General features: G+C 43.4%; 1 protein-coding gene across 2 annotated transcripts in view; it reads right to left on the reverse strand.

Annotated features, from left to right (window-relative positions):
- mgat5b (alpha-1,6-mannosylglycoprotein 6-beta-N-acetylglucosaminyltransferase B) overlaps window positions 1-19,411 on the reverse strand; it is a 66,502-nt gene extending 47,091 nt beyond the window's left edge. For both annotated transcript variants that reach the window (XM_035528609.2, XM_035528608.2), the window contains exons 1-2: window positions 19,037-19,411; window positions 17,451-17,563 (exon numbers count right to left, since the gene is read on the reverse strand). In XM_035528609.2, the coding sequence (XP_035384502.1) occupies window positions 17,451-17,563; window positions 19,037-19,104 (181 nt within the window). In that variant the 5' untranslated portion in view covers window positions 19,105-19,411. The remainder of the gene's footprint in view (window positions 1-17,450; window positions 17,564-19,036) is intronic.
- Between the last annotated feature and the right edge of the window lie 2,127 nt (window positions 19,412-21,538).

A 21,538-nucleotide genomic window follows, 5' to 3' on the forward strand; every position in this document is an offset into this window, starting at 1 on the left:
AGAGAACAGCTGAATGTTGGTTTGAACCTAAGACACACCACTGTAACACTGCAATGAGGTTATGCTAATCCTGCTAGCGGGTACTGCCAGAGGATCCTGATGTATTTATTAGCTGAAAACATCTCATTTGTTAAGCAGCGGGTTGTGTTTTGACTGATAAAGTGAATTCATTACCTACCCATGCAACACAATCGATATCTGCCAACTGGGCATGGATGTATGGGGGGGGGGGGGGGGGGGATGCCAACACAAACAGCTGTGTGTGTGTGTGTGTGTGTGTGTGTGTGTGAGTGGGTGTGTTTGTTTCTAGACTGTTAAATAGAGCTAAATCGAGGAAATGACAAGAAATACAGCAGACTTGCTATTGCTGTCATGTTTTACAGGTCCACCAGGGTGTGATTGGTACATGCTGTTAGTCTGCTGGCAATTACACAACAAATGCACTGCAAATGGACTGAGATGCAGCTTTATAAATTATCCTGAACTGCAGTCCTGACCTGCGTATATAAAATGTAATGAATTGTGAATAAGGATATGTTCTGTTAATAATAAATAAAAAAGACAAGGATAAGATAATTCAATTCAACTTTATTGTCATTATACCAATACAGGGTTGTACAGTATAACAAAACACTGTTGGGCTATTTCTCTAGTGCAGTTATACGAAGCAGATAAGAAAAACAGTAGAACAAAGACAACAGACAAAAACACAAAGACAGTAGGTGTGTAGCTAAAATATGCAGAATATGTGTAGAATGTAGAGATGGACTATGTCAATAAAAGGGCAGACCATGACTGGCAATAGATATTCAGACCTTGAGTGTTTACAGTTCAGTGTATTTAAGTTGGGTGTACAGTATGTTGAGGTAGCCAGGTCAGGGTGCTAATTATTGTACTGTTGTAAATGGCATCACAGATGTTATATTTACCAGTGCACAGTGCAGATAAGCTTGAAAATTCGCATATAGAGAGTTAAAGTGCAAGGTGCATAGAGGTCCATTAGCTAATGAGCTGGATGTGCTGGGTAAACTGGGAGCGTAAAGGTAAGGGTTTAGATCTGTGATGGTCATAGTGAGTACATTCATGTTCTTGTTGATGTTACTGGTCTGATCAATTAACAGCTCATATAAACTGTTCTTGAATCTGGTGGTTGTGGTTCTGGTACCTCTTCCTGGATGGCAGAAGTTGAAACAGGAAGTAGCTGGGGTGTGTGGAGTCAGAGGAGATGTTGCTGGCTTTCCTCAGATATCTCTTGTTGTAACTCTCCTGTATTGGTCGAAGAGCTTTTTAGGTGATGTCGTGGGCAGTTTTCACCAACTTCTGCAGGGCCTTGCATTCAGGAGCAGTTGTGCTGCCATACCAGACAGTGATGCAACCTGCTGGGAGTTTCTCCACAGTGGATCTGTAGAAGTTGCAGAGGAGCTGTTGTGGCAGGATGACTCTCCTCAGCCTTCAGAGGAAGCAGAGATGTTGTTTGGCCATCTGGCAATATACAAAGTGTTGAGTGGTCATGTGTGATTCTCAGCTGAGGAAAACCTTGGATTTACTAACATTGAGGGAGAGGTTGTTGGGGGCGCAGCACTCTGTAAAGAGATTCACTTCCTCCGTATACAGTCCCTCATCACCATTGTTGATGTTGCCAGTTATTATTGTGTTGTCGGCAGACTTGATGATAGTGTTGGAGCTGGGTTTTTTTGTGTGTATTTCTGGGCATCCTGTACTGAGTGTGAGGGAGAGGGAAGTGTGATCAGTCATCCTAACAAACTGTGGTCTGCTGGTGCAAAAATATATAATCCAGTTCCATAATGTGTCACTTATTCCAAGAGGCTTAGTTTGGAGACCAATCTGGAGGGGATGATGGTATTGAAGGAACCACTAAAGTCAACAAACAACATTACAACACAGCTGTTCACCAAGGTGGTTGTGGCAGTTTGCAGTTTGCAAATAGGTATACCTATTTGCATAGTAGGCAAACTGATAGGGATCCAAGGTGCTAGGAAGATTGCTTTTAATATGAAATAAAATCATCCTCATGAAGCAATTCATCATTATGGGTGTAAGAGAAGTGGAGTGGTAATCATTCATGTGTGAGATGGATTTCTTTGGGACTGGGATGATGGTTGGTGTGTTCAAGCAGGCAGTAATGGTGGACTGCGCCAATGAAAGGTTGAAGATGTCCAAAAAGGGGGCAGCCAGCTGTTTGAGACATGCTTTTGGGACCCGATGTGGACTCACTGCTTTCTGAATTGAGACTCTCATCAGTGCTCTCCTTATGTCATTTGTAGGCTGTATTAGTGCAGGATCCTCTGTGGAGGGGGCAAAGTGCTTAGTTAAGCCTGAGAAGTGGTCTCAAAGTGAATGTAGAAACTGTTCAGTTCAGCAGGTAGGGAGGAATCTATGGTTGTTAAGTTACTGACTTTGTTCTTGTAGACGGTGATTGCTTGAATCCTTGCCACATGACTCAGGGATCCGAGTTGGCGCTGAAGTAGGTTGCAATTTGTGTACTGTGTTTGTTTCTTAGTTTTTTTGCAGCACTGTTGTCACACACTCACAGTTCTCACTGTGGCTTTAATATGTTTCAGCAGATGTTGGTATGTGGGCTTTATCAATAGAGTTATATGGTCACTCTTACCAAATGGCGATAGCCTCCTTGATATTTCTGTAGATGTGACCCCTATCGGACAGGAGATGTGATGGTGGACCTTGATCTGAGAAATTGATTGAATTCCCCCACGTTGATGAAAGCTGCTTACACATGATAAGATGTTGCTTGCTAATAGTATTAGCTAGCACTGTTAGTGCTAGCTTAGCATTGCTTTGTGGAGGGATATACATAGCCATGACAATAACCGCAGTAAATTCCAGAGGAAGGTAATAGGACTGGCATCTTACAATCATGAAATCCAAATCAGGAAAGTTGAACTGGTCAACAACAAAGTTGGTACCATTGGTTGTTCATCAACACACACCTCCTTTTGTTTTGAGCTATGAAGCTATGTGGTCCAAGAGGTGCAGTGTTAGCCCCTGTAGCATAATAGCAAATCTGATAGGCTGCTATGAAGTCAGTTTTCAGTAAAAAATAAAAATACAACTATTCCTGGTTTGGTGACCTGTTGTGATGCTGAGTCTCCGTTCGCCAAGCTGAGTGATCAGACATTAGTAAATAATAAGCTGTGGAGTGGAATCCTGATTAACTTTGCTAGCCTAACCTGAACAACCACTTGCTTACTCCATCTCTGCTACGTTATCATGCCTGTCAGCATCTTCTTGTCTGGGGTGAGACCTTGGTCAATTTCAGCACTCTGTGGTAACCACTGGCAGTATGAGATGAGGGAATGATAGACTGAATATTAAGTCCTTCATAATTTTTCAATGTCCACTAAAGTTTGTCAGTCATAGACAGTGTTTGGCTTGTTCATTTGTGATAAACAATGTGTGAAACATACAGAAAAATAGACAGAAAGAGCTGCATGTCAGTGGGAGAAGTAGCTTAGCTGCTGAAGTGTTGCATGACACGCGGCAACAGGGCTGTTTTCAAATCTCTTTGTGCATGCACGGAATGAAATCTATTCTGTGTCCTTAAAAATCCTAGTCTGGGTGTAAGTGTGTCCACAATAATCTTGGTGTTTTTGGTATTTAAGACCAGGTTATTGTTGGTCCATGTTGGCGGGATCTGAACCTACTCCCTGTATGTGACTTTGTTGTGGTTCTTATATGAGTCCGATGACTGTCGTATCATCCACAGTCTTAACAGTACTGTTTGCGTTGTGGATGGGTTGGCAATTGTGTGAACATTGCATAAAAGAGGGGACTCAATACAAAGCCCTGCGGGACACCGGTGATCAAGGCGGAGATGAAGGATGTGTGCTTGCCCAGTTTGACAGTCTCTAAGTCATGAATACCGAAGACCAGGCTCTAGTTGTGTGTGGAAGAAGTCCTTGTGTGTAGTTTGTTGGCCAGCTTGTTTGGTATGGCAGCATTAAATGGCAAGATGTAGACAACATCTTGGGTTGTATTGAGAGCCACACAGTTGGTGTCCTAAGTTGATCTATTTGCCTGGTAGGACAACTGGTGTTGATCTTGATCGGGCCCAGCACAGGCCTGAAGTACATGCCCAGTACAACATTAGGCCCAGCTGCTTTCCATGTGATCAGTTTGAGTTATTGTTGAAATCCCACTCTATCAGTAGTTTATAGTTGTCTTTTGCAGACCTGATACCTCTCTTAAGGTTCACTCTGGTGATGCTACAGACACTACAGACAATACTCTTGATTTAAACGCTGTAGCTGTTGCCCTGAGCAGCTGTTTGACTTTACGGTTCATCCATGGTTTCTCATTTGGGGACGCTCGGCTCCTTTTGCCAACAGTAACATTGAATGTATGAGACTACAAATGAAGTGCACACCTCCAGGTCTGTCTGTTGGGCAAATATATTCCATTCTGCTTGGTTGAGCCCCAGAGTTGAGAGATGACTCCTTTGACTAAACTGTCCTGCTGCTTGGCTTAACACTGTTAGCAAGAGCTTTCAGAATCAGAATCATACTTTTATTTTGCCAAGTATGTTACCTGTACAAGGAATATGTCTTGGTGAATGCACACATATATGTAACATACTGAACAGGCCTGACAAGCACACAGACAGATAACAAGTATTTAACTCAGGGAATATAAAATGCAACAAATAAAGGTCAAATAATAAGAATAGTAAAGAGCCACAGTTGGGGAGTTAAGAGATGTATGAATATATGTGCATCTGCATATATGGATATCTATACATATACATGCCAAAGAATATGTATTAAAAAAAGCTATTATAAAAAAAAAAAAAAAAAAAAAAAACATTTACAGAGTGATACATGTGTAGTTTATTTTTTGATAGACCTGAATCTTCCACCAGAGGGGAGTGGCTAGAAGAGGTGATTTCCAGGATGAGAGGGGTCAGCTGTTATTTTGCAAGTGCACTTTATCACCCTGTTATTGTAGATGTCCCAAAGTATTGGCAAACTACATCCAATGATCCTATCCACTGCCCTGATTATGAACTGCAGTTTGACTTGACTAGATGGAGACTGTGTTTCCTTCCTGCTTCAGTAATCTAGAAATGGCAATGCCCAGGAATTTGAGGGACTCCTGAATAGAAACCACAGAGGCATTTCTGTGTTGGAACAAGAAACAGAGAGAGGTCATCTGACTGTCCAAAGCAGGGTGCAGAGTATGGCCTTGTATGCATCCATTATGTTCTGTTGTTTAGCAGTGTTGTCATATATGTGTCCAAGCACCAATTTAGCATTAATCTGTGGTCGTAGGTATGCTGCCCAGCCAACAAAAACAGTATATTCCATGGACTAATGAAAATGTCTGTACTCAAGACTTACATATTCCAGGTCTGGAGAGCAGAATGTATCGAGCGTGCACCATTTCATTTATGTAAACAAAAAATCCTGATTTCCTACTGGAGTTTGATATTCTGTCAACACAATGGAGTGAGCGGCCTGCCAGCTCAGATGCTGCATCCTGTTTGCTGTGATACAACTACGTCTCCATCAACATCAGAAGGCAGCAGTCCTTTGTAGTTCTCTGTGAGGCGATTCTCAGTCTGAGCTCGTCCATTTTGTCGTTGAGTGATCTTGCATTCTTGAGGAAACACTAGAGAGAGTGCTTTTGTATGGTGCAGCTCTTAGCTGGGCTTGCCTACCAGCTCCCTTACCCCATTTCCGTTTCCTCACACTGTGCCGTCTGTGTCACCCGCCACCAGGAATCAACATCCATGTTAGTCCCGGTGGTCTAATTTTCTGCAGGATTGCTTTTTGAACTGAAATAGTGTTGTGTGCAGTCCATACCGATATGTAAAAGTTTTTGGCCGCTGTAGTGAAAATCCCCCCGCTGTTTTCTTGACTGGTAATGATAAAAGTCAGTATTAATAACAAAAAAAAACCCTGGTAAGAGGAGCACAAAGCCACTGTCTTGGTACCTGTCTCCATCTTGGTCTCGGGAATAAAACCAAGAGGGCTAAAAAAGTTGAGCTCTTCATGCAAATTGCGTTCGTCCATCAAGAACAAATGGTCTGCTCTGTGCTTACTGTGTCCTAGAAGGTGTGAGCTTGGAGAGATAAACACTTCACATCTGACTGAAAGCTACTGAATGGTAAGAGAGAATTCTGTTGCTGATTGACACACGTGGACTGGCACATTAATAATAGACTGTGCATACTCAAATGTCTTTTCAGAGCTGTACGGCTTCTGGGTAGAGTAGAAAATTTGATAGAAAATGTGGCAGAGAACGTGATTTTGTGTGTGTGTGTGTGTGTGTGTGTGTGTGTGTGTCAATGATAAAATGCCCAGGCAGTTTTATATAAATATGCAGAAAGACACTTAAATATGCATATTCAAATGTCAATAAGAAATATGCAGATATGCATTTCAACAGTGTTTGACTATAACTGGGTGTGTACATGTGTGTGTGTGTTAGCCATTGATTTCATTCAGCAAACATGTAAGACTGTTTTGTTTTTGTGTCTTATTTACTTTAGTAGAAAGGTTCTGAATGAAAGATAACTGCTGCCCTCTGCATAGGCAGGGCACTTATATTCCATTTACACTGATTTGCCAATTTATTACTATACCCTCCAACTTCAAGCAAGTTACAGAGATCATGTGTCACATAACTGCAGCATGTGTTCAATCAGTTCAAGTGTCTCTCACATGGCTCTCGTCTTGCACTCTTCACAACTGTTCCTGTGGTTTACTGAGAGCAGAACAAAAGGTAAACACCGACCATTCTGTGCACAGAAGCTGGCTAGAACACTGTTACTGACAAAGTTCACCCCTTAGCTGCAGTTTGTCCACAATTCATTGGATGCTTGCAGCATGATAATGCATGTCGTGTCAGTGAATGGTACCCCAGTACTGCACAACTAATCCAGCATAGATGAGTGTGTAGAGTGCAGGCCCAGGTGTAGCCATGCTCTACTGAAGGCCATAGACAACACACTATTGGATATGTGCATCTAAAAGACAACACACTACTGGATAGGTGCACCTAAATGACATCATGCTACTGAATAGGTGCACCTAAACACAACACACTACTGAATATGTGCACCTAACAAACATCACTCTATTGGGTAGGTACACCTAACAGGTAAAAAAGAAATTTGCTCAAACTTGGAAACTGGAAATTTTGAAATTGAAGTACACCTTTTTTTTTCAAAATCTAAAACTGTTCACAGTTATATAGCATATGTGACATCACAAAAATGTATGACATTTCCAACGGCAAAAAAGTAATAAATAGAAAATCCAACATTTTCTTCAGAAATGTCACACTGGTTGAACCTCTCTGACAAACAGTGTTGGGTTGGCTTAGATCCAATGATTCATTGCCCAAAGGGTTTTCACTTTGATCCAGTCAACTCTATTCAGTGTATGCAGTGCTGAGAAGGCTGCTGTGTATTTGCGTATGCGTTTGTTTGTTTGTTTGTTTGTTTGTTTGTTTGTTTGTTTGTTTGTGTGTGTGTGTGTGTGTGTGTGTGTGTGTGTGTGTGTGTTTGCATGCTTGAGGGAGACGATTGATCTGAAACACTGTGTTGCTGAGTATGAGAATCACACCACAACTTTGCTTTGCTAAGATGGTACCTGACAGTGAGAAAGTGAAAACATACAGGGACATGTGCAAAAAGTATGCCCGAAATATGTTCATACATATTCATTCATATTTATTAACATGTACTGAGTCATTCATTCATATTCATTTATACCTCAGGAAAAAAAGGAGCACTGGGCATGTTTTTACTGTAGTGTAAATAAGGAAACACTGCCCCAACTAGCATAAAATGAACAGAGAAGTGCATGATGAGAATTATAATAATATATGCGAGACTGCATTCTGCGATTAGCAATGCAGGGAAATTTGTGGCACATTTAAATACAGTCTTTATGATAGAATGTGAGAAATGCAATGCACATGTGACATAAACTTCATAATTTTGTTTCATGTCACTTGATCTTGTTGCTGACAAGCACCGTTTGTGAATGTACTTTTAAAGAATGAAATGCTGAAAGTGTACACACCAAAAGTCTATACATTTCACTTTGAAATGTAATCCATTCAGCTGTACCGCATTCCACTCTGCTTTACAAGTGATAAAACGAAATGTTCCATGCCTTACTATATATTTTCAAATAGCATCCAGTATTCTGCATTTCAGTCAACAGTGCAGGCACTATTCCAACACATAACAAAATCATTGTTCAATAACAGTCCTCTATGGAACTGGGAGGTGCAGTTGAGTAGCTGGTTTGTAATGGTGCACTATTTAGTCTTTTGGGGTCTGGCAAGCAAATCACCACAGTGCTGTATTGTGATTGTCTATAACATTCAAATGTTAAATGCTACATGTGACAATAGCATTTAGAGGTATCCAATGATGTACTCGACATGGTTTGAGGTGGCACATGTTGACATGCTATAAAGCTGAACAGATTATGCAAGGGCGTTGCATACTGAACACACCATCACAAATTCAGCATTTCTTTTGTTAAAAGAAAATTCCTGTGTGTATATAAAAAAAAGGTTCAATTTCCTTTCTCTGCACAAGGGCATTGAATAAATATGAATCTGTAAAGTTATAGTTGCAGTATGTAATGTGTGTAATGGTGGAGAACAGGATGATGTAAGTGTGAGATGGGGAAGACAAGTAAAAGGAAGTCCAAACCTTCACTAATTCACATTCACTAGTACACATTTAATCACCCTCTTACCTCATCAGCGCATGTTTAGTCTCCTTTCTATCTCCTTAATGCACTTTAAATCTCTGTTCTACCTGCTCAGTACACCTTAAATCTCTCTTCTACCTCCTCAGTGCACCTTAAACCTCCATTCTCCCTCTTGCTACTGTAAAATTAAACAGCACATCCACTTTGTTTATGAGTACTTCTGCCCTTAGCCACTCCAGGGAGCCTCTCCCTGCTGACTTTGATAGTTCAGTAGTGACTGTCTCCTAACCACAACCTCTGCCCCCTGGGCAGCTCTCTGGGCTTATCCGGTACCTATTAACACAGAGTTATACAGGGCCATGCGGCAAAGCTGCCCCTCTGCACTCACAGCAAGTCCGTCACATCTCCTCTGTGCCTCCTCTGCATCTCACGGCTCCCGAGGCTCAGGGAAGAGAGCGGAGCAACGGAGCGACTGCTTCTAGCCTGCCACGATTAGCGTGCACAAGCACAGAGGACAAAACGCAGATAGGGATGTGGGGACAGGGAATTCAGCCACACCGGAATGAATAATAAACAGGCAGTGGAGCGCAGGGGGAGACAATGGAGTACACTATGATGGTAAAGACAAAGGGAAGCAGAGCTGGGGAGAGGTAGGAGTGAACGAAAGATGTTTCATCACTCCTCCAACAGCTGTACAATCTCATCGAGAGATGCATAGATGGATAGACAGATGGATGGATGTATGGATGGATGGATGTATGGATGGATGGATGGATGGATGAATGGATGAATGGATGAATGGATGGATGGATGGATGGATGGATGAAGATGACTCAAACTGTCACACTCTCACATGCACACACATATAAAGTAGTACAATGCACAATAACAATCAATATTGTGTGTATATGTGAGAGAGAGAGAAGGAAGGGTGCAAGAAGGAGAGAGAGGGTGGGGGCAAAAAGGAAGAGTGTGTATTTGTGTGCCTCTGCTCTCTGTTTGCTGAAATCTCCATGGTTTGATCCATAAATATGTATTTAACAAATCCCTCTTTGGAGTATGAAACCAAATTAAATGTGCCCCAGCGCAACACAGATATTACACGGGCCTAAGAGACCAGTGTGGTACAACTCCCACACAGTGCCACTCAATGTCCTGTCATGGGCATTTTAATTGTCCTCCAGCATCTATAGCTGCAAACCAACTCCACATCAACTCCAGATCATCTACATCCATGTGAGGCTTACTGTGCATATTGAATGGATGATGAATGGAAGATTCCTCTGCTGTTTCCCTCAGGTGATTTGAGGATGAGGTGTTTTCTGGTATAGAGGGGACCGGTTACTGATCTGCTCGGCATCGATGGTGTCTGATCCCAACATTTGATGTGCTCCAGATTTTACAAATGATCTTAACCATGTAAGACTGCGAGCCCCTACCCCTGAAAATCCCCTGAAATCAGTGCACCACTATAGACCAGCGAGGAGCTCGTCACTGTGAATGTTTCTATATGGCTAATTTTCAAGCTGCCCAGGCCATTTCTGTTGCTGTAATCACACACAACACAGGCAGTAAAATACAGCCGTTGTGTATGGAATATTTCAGGTAATATGTTTTCCATAAAGACAGATGGGACATCGTAGGTGCCACATGGAATCGAATTGAGTGGATTGGATTCAGATTGTGGGGAACTGTCTCTCCAGAAAATGGCTGACCCAGTCCTATGCTTTCTAATGATTGTCCATTGTTTTTGAGTCATGCCTATGTGAATGGCTAGGATAAAGTAATGCTTTCACAAAATGGGGAAATCACTTTGGCACCACAGAGTGTCTAGGCTGTGTCTGCTCGCCTGGTTTCCAATTCAACAATATCACTGCTCTGTTTCCCAAAAGCAGTGAAACACAGACTACAGACACACAAGAACCCCAGTACAAAACTCCACTGGCATTCAGCCGTGAATCTGCAGCTATTTAAGGCTTGAGGGCCTCACTCGGTATCTCTGATCTGCTGAATACCCACATGTTGCCTCTTGTTTAGCGCAGTTTACCATCAGCACATATATATACACACATCTACATGGTCAGCTTTCTATGCAAAATCTGTTCTGTTGCTGAAATAATGCTGAAGGGGACCTTACCCTTAAAGCATCCACCAATAGTAACCACTGCTTTCCCTGTAGAGCCTCACTATTGCCCTGTGCTGTCACAGGAGAGTTTGGCCCTGTAGATCATGTTGTTTGATCTATGAAAATTTTTAGATCTCTTGGTTTTAAGGCATCAGTACAAAGTGTTATGAAACAGATTGAAACCACCAGACCTGTAGATCCACAAACACCCCAAGGCCAGCATCAGGTGTTCAGCTCAGCAAGGCTCTTTGCTGCTCAGTCACATTCAGGCTGCACTCTAATCAGCACAACTCTAATCAGTACAAACATGCACAAATGTGATATGCACAGTACAAAAAGAGAATCCTGGCATTTTTAGGGGATACTTTGTCATTTATATCACAGCTTCTCAGAGCATGATGTTTGTTCTGATGATGCTTTGATGATTTGCCCCAATAAGCTCTGTCTCACACACACACACACACACACACACACACACACACACACACACACACACACACACACACACACAAAGACCTCTGCTGGGGCTGTCACCTGCTCATTAAAGAATGAGGCACTATGTCATAGCCCACTGCACAGTGCAGGTGATAATGTATCTCCAGGTCCCCACGTATTAGATTTTGAGCCTGTATAATGTCATAATGGCACATCCACCTTTGATGAGCATGTGGCTCATCTGCCACACGGCCATGCCAGTGCTGAATTGTGTTTCAGCCTGAGGAAACCTGATTCTGAAATGTCACCACCAAGAAACTCCAGTGGAGTCTCAGGAGAAAGACTAATGCAACTTTAATGAAATGAAGCAGAAGTCACCCACAGCTCAGTGCCAGCAAGTCACCCACAGCTCAGTCTCAACAGCAACAGTCCCACACAGCTCCGTCTTAACAGCAACAGTCCCACACAGCTCAGTCTCAACAGCAACAGTCACCCACAGCTCAGTGCCAACAAGTCACCCACAGCTCAGTCTCAAAAGCAACAGTCCCATACAGCTCAGTGCCAACAGCAGCAGTCAACCACAACTCAGTGCCAACAGCAGCAGTCAGCCACAGCTCAATGCCAACAGCAGCAGCAGTCAGCCACAGCTCAGTGCCAACAGCAACAGTCGCCCACAGCTCAGTGCCAACAGCAGCAGTCACCCACAGCTCAGTGCCAACAGCAGCAGTCACCCACAGCTCAGTGCCAAAACAACAATCACCCACAGCTCAGTCCCAGCTACAACAGCTGTCTTGCCCAATGCAGTTCTTGCTGGTATAGTGCACCATGCTACATTTGCCCACCTCCATTACAAGACTGAAATTGTAAGTCGCTCTGGATAAGACTGTTTGCCAAATGCATAAATGTAAATTTAAGCTCAGTCTGAACAGTTCACCCACAGCTCAGTCACTTGGCCTTTACTGGATTCACTGGTAAAGAAAGTAGATGAGCAACTGGGCAAGCAGAACATTTGTTTGGAGGGAATATTGTGCAGGGAATATTGTGGAATATTGGAGGCAATATTATGAAATATAAATATCTCTCAGTGCTTCAGACACAAAACTGTTAGGCTGTTGTGCAATTACTTGTGGCATTTCCAGCACATATGGTCATAACCCATAGCAGAGCTCGAGGCCCACACTTAATCACAGGTCAAGCCCACCCTAAGGTCAAGATCACAAACAGTTAACAACACAACCACACTAATAAGGAACTCAGAAGATACAGGAAACACAAGGAAACAGGGAAGACTGCTAACAATAACACAGCAAGGGCAAACAGGAAGGACATAATACAAGGTGCAAATGGAAGCGTCGATCGGGGGCATAGCCAGGGCAGAGCCAGAAGGCTCCAGGTAGGACTGGATTAGACAGGGGCAGAGAATCTGTGACATGCTCTGTAATCTCCAACGGTCAGTTTCATTTTTACTCTATCCCATTAATTTCTTGATCTGATTAAGGTCATAGTTTGGGGGTTGATACACTACCCTCAAGAGCTGAGAGGTCTGAATAACAGTCTTTTAGGGTCTGATTAAGATTTCTGTGGCTATTACATATATGCTGGAGCAACACAAACCTTCTGAACTAATCCAGCTACCAACATATCAGATTTAAGGCACATCTAAAATGCTGTTGCCTGAGAATACGGACATGTGGACAACAAATCTGGGACTGCAAAAACGTCAATTAGACTGTCATATGGGCAAAACCTGACAATCACTAATGTTTGAAAGTAATTATGATGATGTGCTGCAAGAACTAAAACTGTAATTGCCATGAATCCAAGCTAAATGTCACTCTGAAGGTCTACCGCTTGGAGATCAGCATGCATTTCTGGCAGGACCTGAGGAGAAATATTTGCTTGCTAATCTTACTCATCAGATTGGAAAATGCAGATGTCCCACAAATCCATTTTCACACTGCTACAGCGTTGTCTTTCCAGACATCACACATCAATGAGACGCCATTAAGGCAGGCCAAGCCATTGTGCTGGAGGAACATCTTGTGAGTCTGGCTGTGACTTTAAATGTTCACATGCACAAACATGTCATCTAAAAGCTGGGAAGCAGAGGACCTCATTCACTGCTTTCACATCAGAATCAATTAACCTCACCACTAACAGCCTTCCTGACTGGCCACTAGCAGAAGATATAAAACCTTGATTTTGACCTCCAGCTTGTGATAGAGGTTTGTTATTAGTGAAGGTGTTTTAAATGAGGGGAAATTGGGAGCTCCTGAGAGTGGTGGGTAAAAGCTAAGGTAAGTTCTTACCAGGTCAGCACAGCAGTGAGGCAGAAGACTGCACATTCAGAGATGTAGGTCAGACTACTGATGGTTAATACTCTACTACCACACACACACACACACACACACACACACACACACACACACACACACACACACACACACACACACACACACACACACACACACATCACTGCTTACTTCCTTCTCAATGCACAGAGTTAGAGAGAGAAATGGAAGAATTTGCACAGTTCAGTATAGCAAAGAAAAAGAGAAGTAAGAGGGGAAGAGGGCTGGAGGGCTGGAGAGATGGAGGAATGGAGGGGAGAGTTGGAGGGAGGGATGGAGAGATGCAGGGATGGAGGGAGGGGTAGTGGATTGGAGGGCAGGATGGATGGAGGGTGGGGTGGAGAGATGGAGGGATGGAGAAATGGAGTGGTGGAGGGGTGGAGGGATAGAGGGATGGAGTGGTGGGGCTATGGATTAATTGAGGGATAGAGAGATGGAGGGGTGGAGGGAAAGAGATGGAGTGGTGGAGGGGTTGAGGATAGAGGGACAGAGTGGTGGAGAGATGGACGGACAGAGTGGTAGAAGAATAGAGAGTTGGAGTGGTGGAATGGTGGAGGGTTGGAGTGGAGGGCTAGAGGGATTGCATAGTGGAGCTGTGGAGGAATGAATGGATAGAGGCATGGAAGGGTAGAGAAATATAGAGATGGAGATGGTGGAGGGATAAAATGGATGGGTGGAGGGATGCACAGACAGAGGGGTGGAGGAATGGAGAAATGGAGTGGTGAGGGTAGAGGGATAGGGGGAAGGGATGATGGAGGGGTGGAGGGATAGAGGCACTGAGTAGTAGAGCAGTAGGGGGAGGAAGACTCCTGTGTCTGGCAGCTGGGCAGCATTTAATGAGCGAGAACCAGCTGCTTTCCCAAGAGGGGTGGGATCAAGTCTTTAATTAGCCAGCTTCTTTCTCTCTCTCACCCCTTTCTCTCCTTCCCTTTCTTTCTCGCTACTCTCTCTCTTTCTCCTTGTCTGCAGCATTTGGTGATATTAAACCAAGATTATTTATCACTTAGTGATCTAAGCCAGGCTCAGGAGTATACACAGATGGATCCTGCTTGCTGTGGATTTTTACCATTCTACAGAGCTGATGTGTGTATCCTACATATGAGGTCACCGTTTACTGCTGCTGGCTGTGGTCTCTAAGCCACAAAGAAAGCAAAAGCTGCAAGATTTTATGTCATTATCTCACAGGCCTAGAGTCAGCTTTCTGCCCAGAAAACCTTTAATTCCTGTAGGATATAGAATATCAGTGTAGGCTGCTGTCACGATACAGCCCTTCCCCCCAAACGTCTCCCTGTGTGTGTGTGTACATGTGTGTGCGTTCGTCTGTATGGCTACACCCTCCTTGTTTCACACCTGCTCCTCATTGTGTTGTGTTAGCATGCATGTATATAAGTCTTGTGTTTGAGTCTGTGTGGGTCAATGTTTGAAACCAATAGCCTGCGTGCTAAGCTTGTGCTGATGTGTCTAAATAAACGTATGTGTTTGTACTATAAACTCGTCCCCGCATCCTGCTCAGCCTCCTCATCACAGAAACATCAACTGTCAAAGGATGCCAGGAAAGAGAAGCAAGAAAAGCAAGAAGGGGAAGAAGGCCCAAAACCGTTCCTCCCCAGCCCTTATGGGGAAACCCTCCATATACCTGGACACTCTCGATACCGCGACCACAGGTGAGAGTGGAAAAGTAGAAAAGGGGGACCAGTATCCAGGTCCAGACTCCATGAGGTCTCTACTAGGACTACCGGGAGAGCTATGGGGAGTTTGACAAAGTGGGGGCTATACGGACATCAGACTCTGATCGGAATGTACCAATGTCAGCTTCCGATTAGACTCCACTATCCATCAGGTGGAGAATCTAGTGGTGGAGGTGGAGGAGGCCATCCATAGGGATTCTCTCTCGGAGAGGGACACCATATTGGCAAATTCTGAGAGCGAAGAGCCTCTGGTGCCTAAGGTACCACCTAAGGCTAGGCCAGGAGGTGCCGACCCAGAATAAGTAGGCTGCCCAATGGGCTTGCAGGGAGGCGTCTTCTTCCGATGAGGACACTCCCCCCATGAAGGCTCACAGCCCCAGAACTCAGGCACCGACTCCGAAGCCTCGTAAGGACAAGAAGGTGGCGTCACCTGTGCCCACCCCTGACACGGCCCAATCAGCTGGAGCGCCTCCAGATGCATGCGTGCCAAAGACAGAGCAGCTGTCGCCAAACAAGCCAGCCGGGCGGACTCCAACCCAGCCATCACGTGGAAGACTGGCTGGGACTCCGGCTACCTTCCCTGGACTGTTTAGTAGTGCTTTATGTAGTCATGTTCTTGTACCCATCCCGATCACCATACTTATCCCTGTCTCGGTCACTGCACCGGTTGTTTTGTCCCCCTTTATGTCTGTGACCATGCCCGTCAGTGTGTCCGTCCCTGTGTCTGTTCTCGTCCTGGTCCCTGTCTCCCTCCCGTCTGTCCTGCTCGCACTGGCCCATGTCAGGCCACTTGGTTCCCCAGCCTCACCATTCGGTGGGCTTTCAGGGGCCGTGGCCTGATAGGCTGACGCACCTGTTGGGGATGGGCTCCCAAACATCTCCCTGTGTGTGTGTGTGTGTGTGTGTGTGTGTGTGTGTGTGTGTGTGTGTGTGTGTGTGTGTGTGCATTCGTCTGTATTGCTATGACCTCCTTGTTTCACACCTGCTCCTCATTGTGTTGCGTTAGCGTGCGTGTTTAAGTCTTGTGTTTGAGTCTGTGTGGGTCGTTGTTTGAACCCAATAGCCTGCATGCTATGCTTGTGCTGACATGTCTAAATAAACGTATGTGTTTGTCCTACAAACTCGTCTCTGCATCCTGCTCAACCTCCTCATCACAGCTGCAATATATCATTGATATCTATGAGATAATAATGTAGTTTACAAGCTATTACTATAATCAATATTACTGTAGTCTATAGGACATTAATGTAGACTCCGAGATATAAGATATCTATATAGTCTGTGAAATATTATGTATATATCTAAAGATATCCCTGTAGTCTATTACTGTAGGCTGCGAGATATCACCCTAGACTATTACAAGATATCTACAAGATATCATTTATTCTTGCAGGAAGTGTGCTTTAGAGAGCAGTGATAAAAGTGACATGAGCTCACAAACTAACCATGCACAACGGTCTTCCCAGTATAAACCACACTGCTAAAGAATGTGTGTGTCTGTATGTGTATATGTGCGTGCGTGTGTGCGCACGCGCGTGTGTGTGTGTGTGTGTGTGTGTGAGCATTTTATGTTCTACAGTTATAGATTTATTTCACATTGTTCTGACCCCATTTAAACAACACAAAATGTAGCAACTCATTGAACCCTCCACAGTAACAAACCTGATCCCCCACCCACAGTCACAAACAAGAACCTTCCCATAGCCACAAACATGATTTTCCACAGACATAAACATGATCCCCTCAGTCACAAACCTGAACTGCCCACAGTCACAAACATGAACCCCCCACAGCCACAAACCTGAACTGCCCACAGCCACAAACATGATCCCCACCACAGTCACAAAACTGATCTCAACACAACCAAAAACCTGAACCCTTCCACAATCACAAACATGAACCCTACACTACCACAAACCTGATCCCCTCCCCACAGATACAAACATTAATCCCTCCCACAGCCACAAACATGAACCACCCTACAGCCGACCACACCCCCACACCACACACACACTTTCACAAACCTGCTCCACCCACTCTGTTCTATATAATCAGCCTGATGCTGAATTTGAACACAGCTGGAGCCCAAATAGAAAGACACCTTTGGTTATATTAGCTGTGTAAGAGCCTGGCCTACCTTCTGTGTGGATGGTGAACGGAGAGTCCCTGAGTCGCTTCGGGGATAACTGCCCCCCCAGAGAGGTCACCAAGAAGCAGACGCTAAAAAAGCCAATCCCCGCCACAAAAATCCTGCACATAAGGAAAGAGAGAAACAATAGTGTGAATATGTTTGTGGCGCACATGCAAAAAGTAAGAAAAGGCAGCCCAAATATTAAATAATATAATAATTATAATAATTAATTAATAGTTATTTCATGCATTTCAGATCTAGTAAATTAACCCATAGAATGTTACACATTCCTCCTTTCAATTCACCGTCCAAAAAATTTCCTGCACTTTGTCTCAGTCCAGATACATACGACATTCCACTGTCAGCACTGCCGCAGGATGTTTGAAGTCGACTGGTTTCTATAGCTAACAAAACTAGCAACTATTAAAGCTTCAAAAATTCAAGTGAACTTGCGATCTGTTCAACGTAATCCATTTTTCTTTGGTTTTCTGGTCATTCAACGAAGGACTCCCTACTATTATTGTAAAACTGATTAATACTCCGTAACAAAGAATGCAGAGGGACTGAAATAATATTAACTCTATTTACGGGCGAAAACAAGCTGAGGTTATGTATTAATTTCTAAAATAGCCATTTTAAATGTATTTGCCATGAATCTGTAAATGCTGCTTAGCTAACAATAACGGTGTGCTGTAAAGTGACATTCGTATATTTGTATCACTCTGCAAACGGTTTAACATAAATGGGTGGGCTAAGCTCATCTAAATAAGGAACAGGTGCCAAGACATCGGTTACTTCGACGCTACCGGTGTTTTTGTCCCTGTACCCGTTAGCCGTGCTACTTCAGATTCACTCTCCGCTAGAGGACCGCCTTCGGCTGCTGGCAGAGCGTGAGCGAAGTGATATCGATAAAACCGGACTCGCTCTCGCCAGCATTCTCTCATCGAGCGCAGAAGCGCGTACGGTGACGTTCCGCAAACCACAACTCTACTGCTCTAGCCAGAACTTAGGCAACACATTAAACCTGGGCATTACATTTTCTTTTTATCTGTCCCTGCGTGGAAACGTCCAAATCTTACGTCTAAGGCATAATTTATATGTTCTCTGTAGTTAAAACATTTTCAGGGAGTTTGGTTAAGGCTTTTCCTAAAAAGTTGCTTTAGCCGAGGTGAAACGACTTATGAAACCTTTAGTAAACATACGTTTTTGAGAACACTCAATCGGTCATGAAGGAAGAAAAATAAAAACTCCGCGTCGCGGATGTTTTCGTGTTCTGCGCGCACCTTGTTCCATAGACTGTTTGTCTTTTTATGACGGCATGCTTAGAAATAGCGACATGCAGCATCGGAAAAAGTAGATTACTGAGCTAGAAAACAATACTAAGCACATTTAGTACTTACTTTATAACTTCAGAAAATGCTTTCAAAAGGCTTAGGGGGATATATATATATATATATATATATATATATATATATATATATATATATATATATATATATAGATAGATAGATAGATAGATAGATAGATAGATAGATAGATAGATAGATAGATAGATAGATATAGATACACACACACAAATCAGTTCTGTTTACCTGAAGGGCTTGAACGTCAGAAGACATCTTCTCACCATAGTTATGCGGTCGGTGTTAAAAGCAAGCATTTTCAAGCAGATAATACCCCATTAAACGGTGTTTGAATTGCATGATTTCATTTAAAGATTTTATCTGGGTCTGGTGTGGTGCCGTATTGTTGAATATCTAAGTTTGGCTCTCGAAAGAGTTCACTGATGCGCAAATAAATTCTCGAGAACCTGTAAATAATGGCAGGCGGTTAAAATGAAAATTCTGCTGCTAGTCCATAGAGAGACACAAAAAGTGTGCTGGGTGTCATTTCTTCGGTAAAATTAATTCTTCACAAAATTCGGTTGAAATTCTCGGAGAGCCAAAATACAAACAGTAAGTTCCATCGCTGTGGCGCGCACATGACGACAGCAAACGAACCGCGATTCCCCTTTAAAGAAAAGCATCTCTCGTGTGCCCACTGCGCATAGATCGGGTGGTTCAAATAAAATGTCAGTTGTACAGCGCCATCGTTCGTTTGGATTCAATCAACATCGTGTAGCCTACATTTTTATCAGCGCGGTGTGAAAGGCGCCTGTGTAAAGAAGCTTCCCGCTTTTTCAGGACCATGGTCAGCTCCACGTTTCGCTGGGTTGCATGAGGAAATAAAAGGCGAGCTATTGGACGTTAGGATTTCATAGAAGAAGACATATTAATTCAAATACAATCAGTTGTGTGTGTGTGTGTGTGTGTGTGTGTGTGTGTGTGTGTGTGTGTGTGTGTAGGGAAATGCAGGTCAGTATTCTATTATTATTCTATTATTCACTCTCACGGCCAACCAATGTCAAGACCTCACCTTCACTCTGACAGCCAAAATACACAATCTCTTAACACATTATTATGTGAACCTGTCTCCCATCTGACTGAGGCACTCTCATCAGCTCATCCTTGGTGGATGTTTAGTGCCTCACTTTGGACAATGGATATTCCACTTTGTATGCCCATCCTCTTATGGCTGGTCTACAGCCTTTGCAGTGCCCCATTCATTGTGAGGAGTTTTCTGGTCTTGATTTCAGCAGCTTACTTTGGCCATGTTATTGTGTCTACTGGATATCTGATGACTGGCAGGACATAGGTTTTTATAGCTTTGATCTTATTATTCCGATTCAACTGACTCTTGAGAACCTGCATTACCCTGTGGAGGTAGTTGAATGTTTTTGTTTTTGCCTAACGGTTCCCATTTGATTGGAGAATCAATAGGTTTTTGTAACTCTCTTATTTGGCCTTGTAGATGTTTAATTTCCTTAATTATATTAGCAGACTACAATTCTCCATGCAAATGATATTCCAGTATTCTTGCTGTAGATCCTGGTCATGTGCATCAGTGAGTCAGTGGCATACAGCTACATGTCACCATATACAGGAGGAAGCTGATGGCAGTTTTTCTCCTGAATCCGTACCCAAATCCATTCTTATTAATGATCTGGCTGAGAGGATTCAGGCTTATGCAGAACAGCAGAGCGAACAGTGCATCTTTTTGATATATACTACACTTTACAATGAGCAATTGTCATGACTTAGCTTCTAGTGCTGTCTTCAAGTGCTCCAATGTGTTCTGGATGAAGGCCCTTAAGGTCTTATTGACTTTATACAGAGTAATGCATTCAGATATCCAGGTGTGTAACATTGTATCATATGCATGCTTGTATTCTGTCCACAAAACTCTTAGTTTGTTCTGTCTGGCCTTGGAATCCTGGTGGACAGCTCTGTCTGTTGGTAGGTGGTGTTATGAGCCTCTGGTGCTCATGTACTTGCATATATGCTCTTTCAGCTTGGTGGCTAGCAGGAGCTTCCATGTTGTGGACAGGCAGGTTATTGGCCTGTAGCAAGATGGTGTTTGGCCCTTGTTGGGGTCATTCATGACTTCTGTCCTGCCTTCTGTTAGCCAGTGTTGATGGGAGCCAGTATTTAGCAGCTTGTTAATTTGATCTGCTAGTCAGCCCTGTAGAGCTGATAGTTTTTTTAGCCAGTAGGCATAGATCAAGGTGTTGCCAAGTTCTTCATGTTTGTAACCCACTCTTGGACATATGCTGTTGGACATATGCTGAATGGTTCTTGCTCTGGAAGATTGTCGTGCTCTGCTTTGAGATCTCTTAACCGCTGACCTCTAGTACACTTCTGTACTGTTTCAGCTCTGGGTGGATCCACACCTTTGGATATGTTGCACTGTAACTGAGAGTACACTTGGATGTACACTTGGTTGGTTCTTTGAAGAAAAGGGCTTTTACTTTTTGGCTGCTACTTATTTTGTGTGTCTCTGCAGTCTGGATGCCAGTGCTGTTAACCTTTGTTAAGAACGGCCTCAAATATGGGCTGTCTGTTGTATTTTTTCTTTGGCTAGACACCATCTTTGATATTTATGCACTTCTGGAGCTCTGTCAGTTTGTTCACTTCCATCCGAGTTTATCTTGGTTTCCAGCCTGTGTTTCCAAGAGAGATTGTAGGAGTGGCATGTGGCTTGCATTTTACAGCCTA

Source organism: Electrophorus electricus, chromosome 3 (genome assembly GCF_041902795.1).
Source record: "Electrophorus electricus isolate QZ-2024a chromosome 3, ASM4190279v1, whole genome shotgun sequence".
Lineage (NCBI taxonomy): Eukaryota > Metazoa > Chordata > Actinopteri > Gymnotiformes > Gymnotidae > Electrophorus > Electrophorus electricus.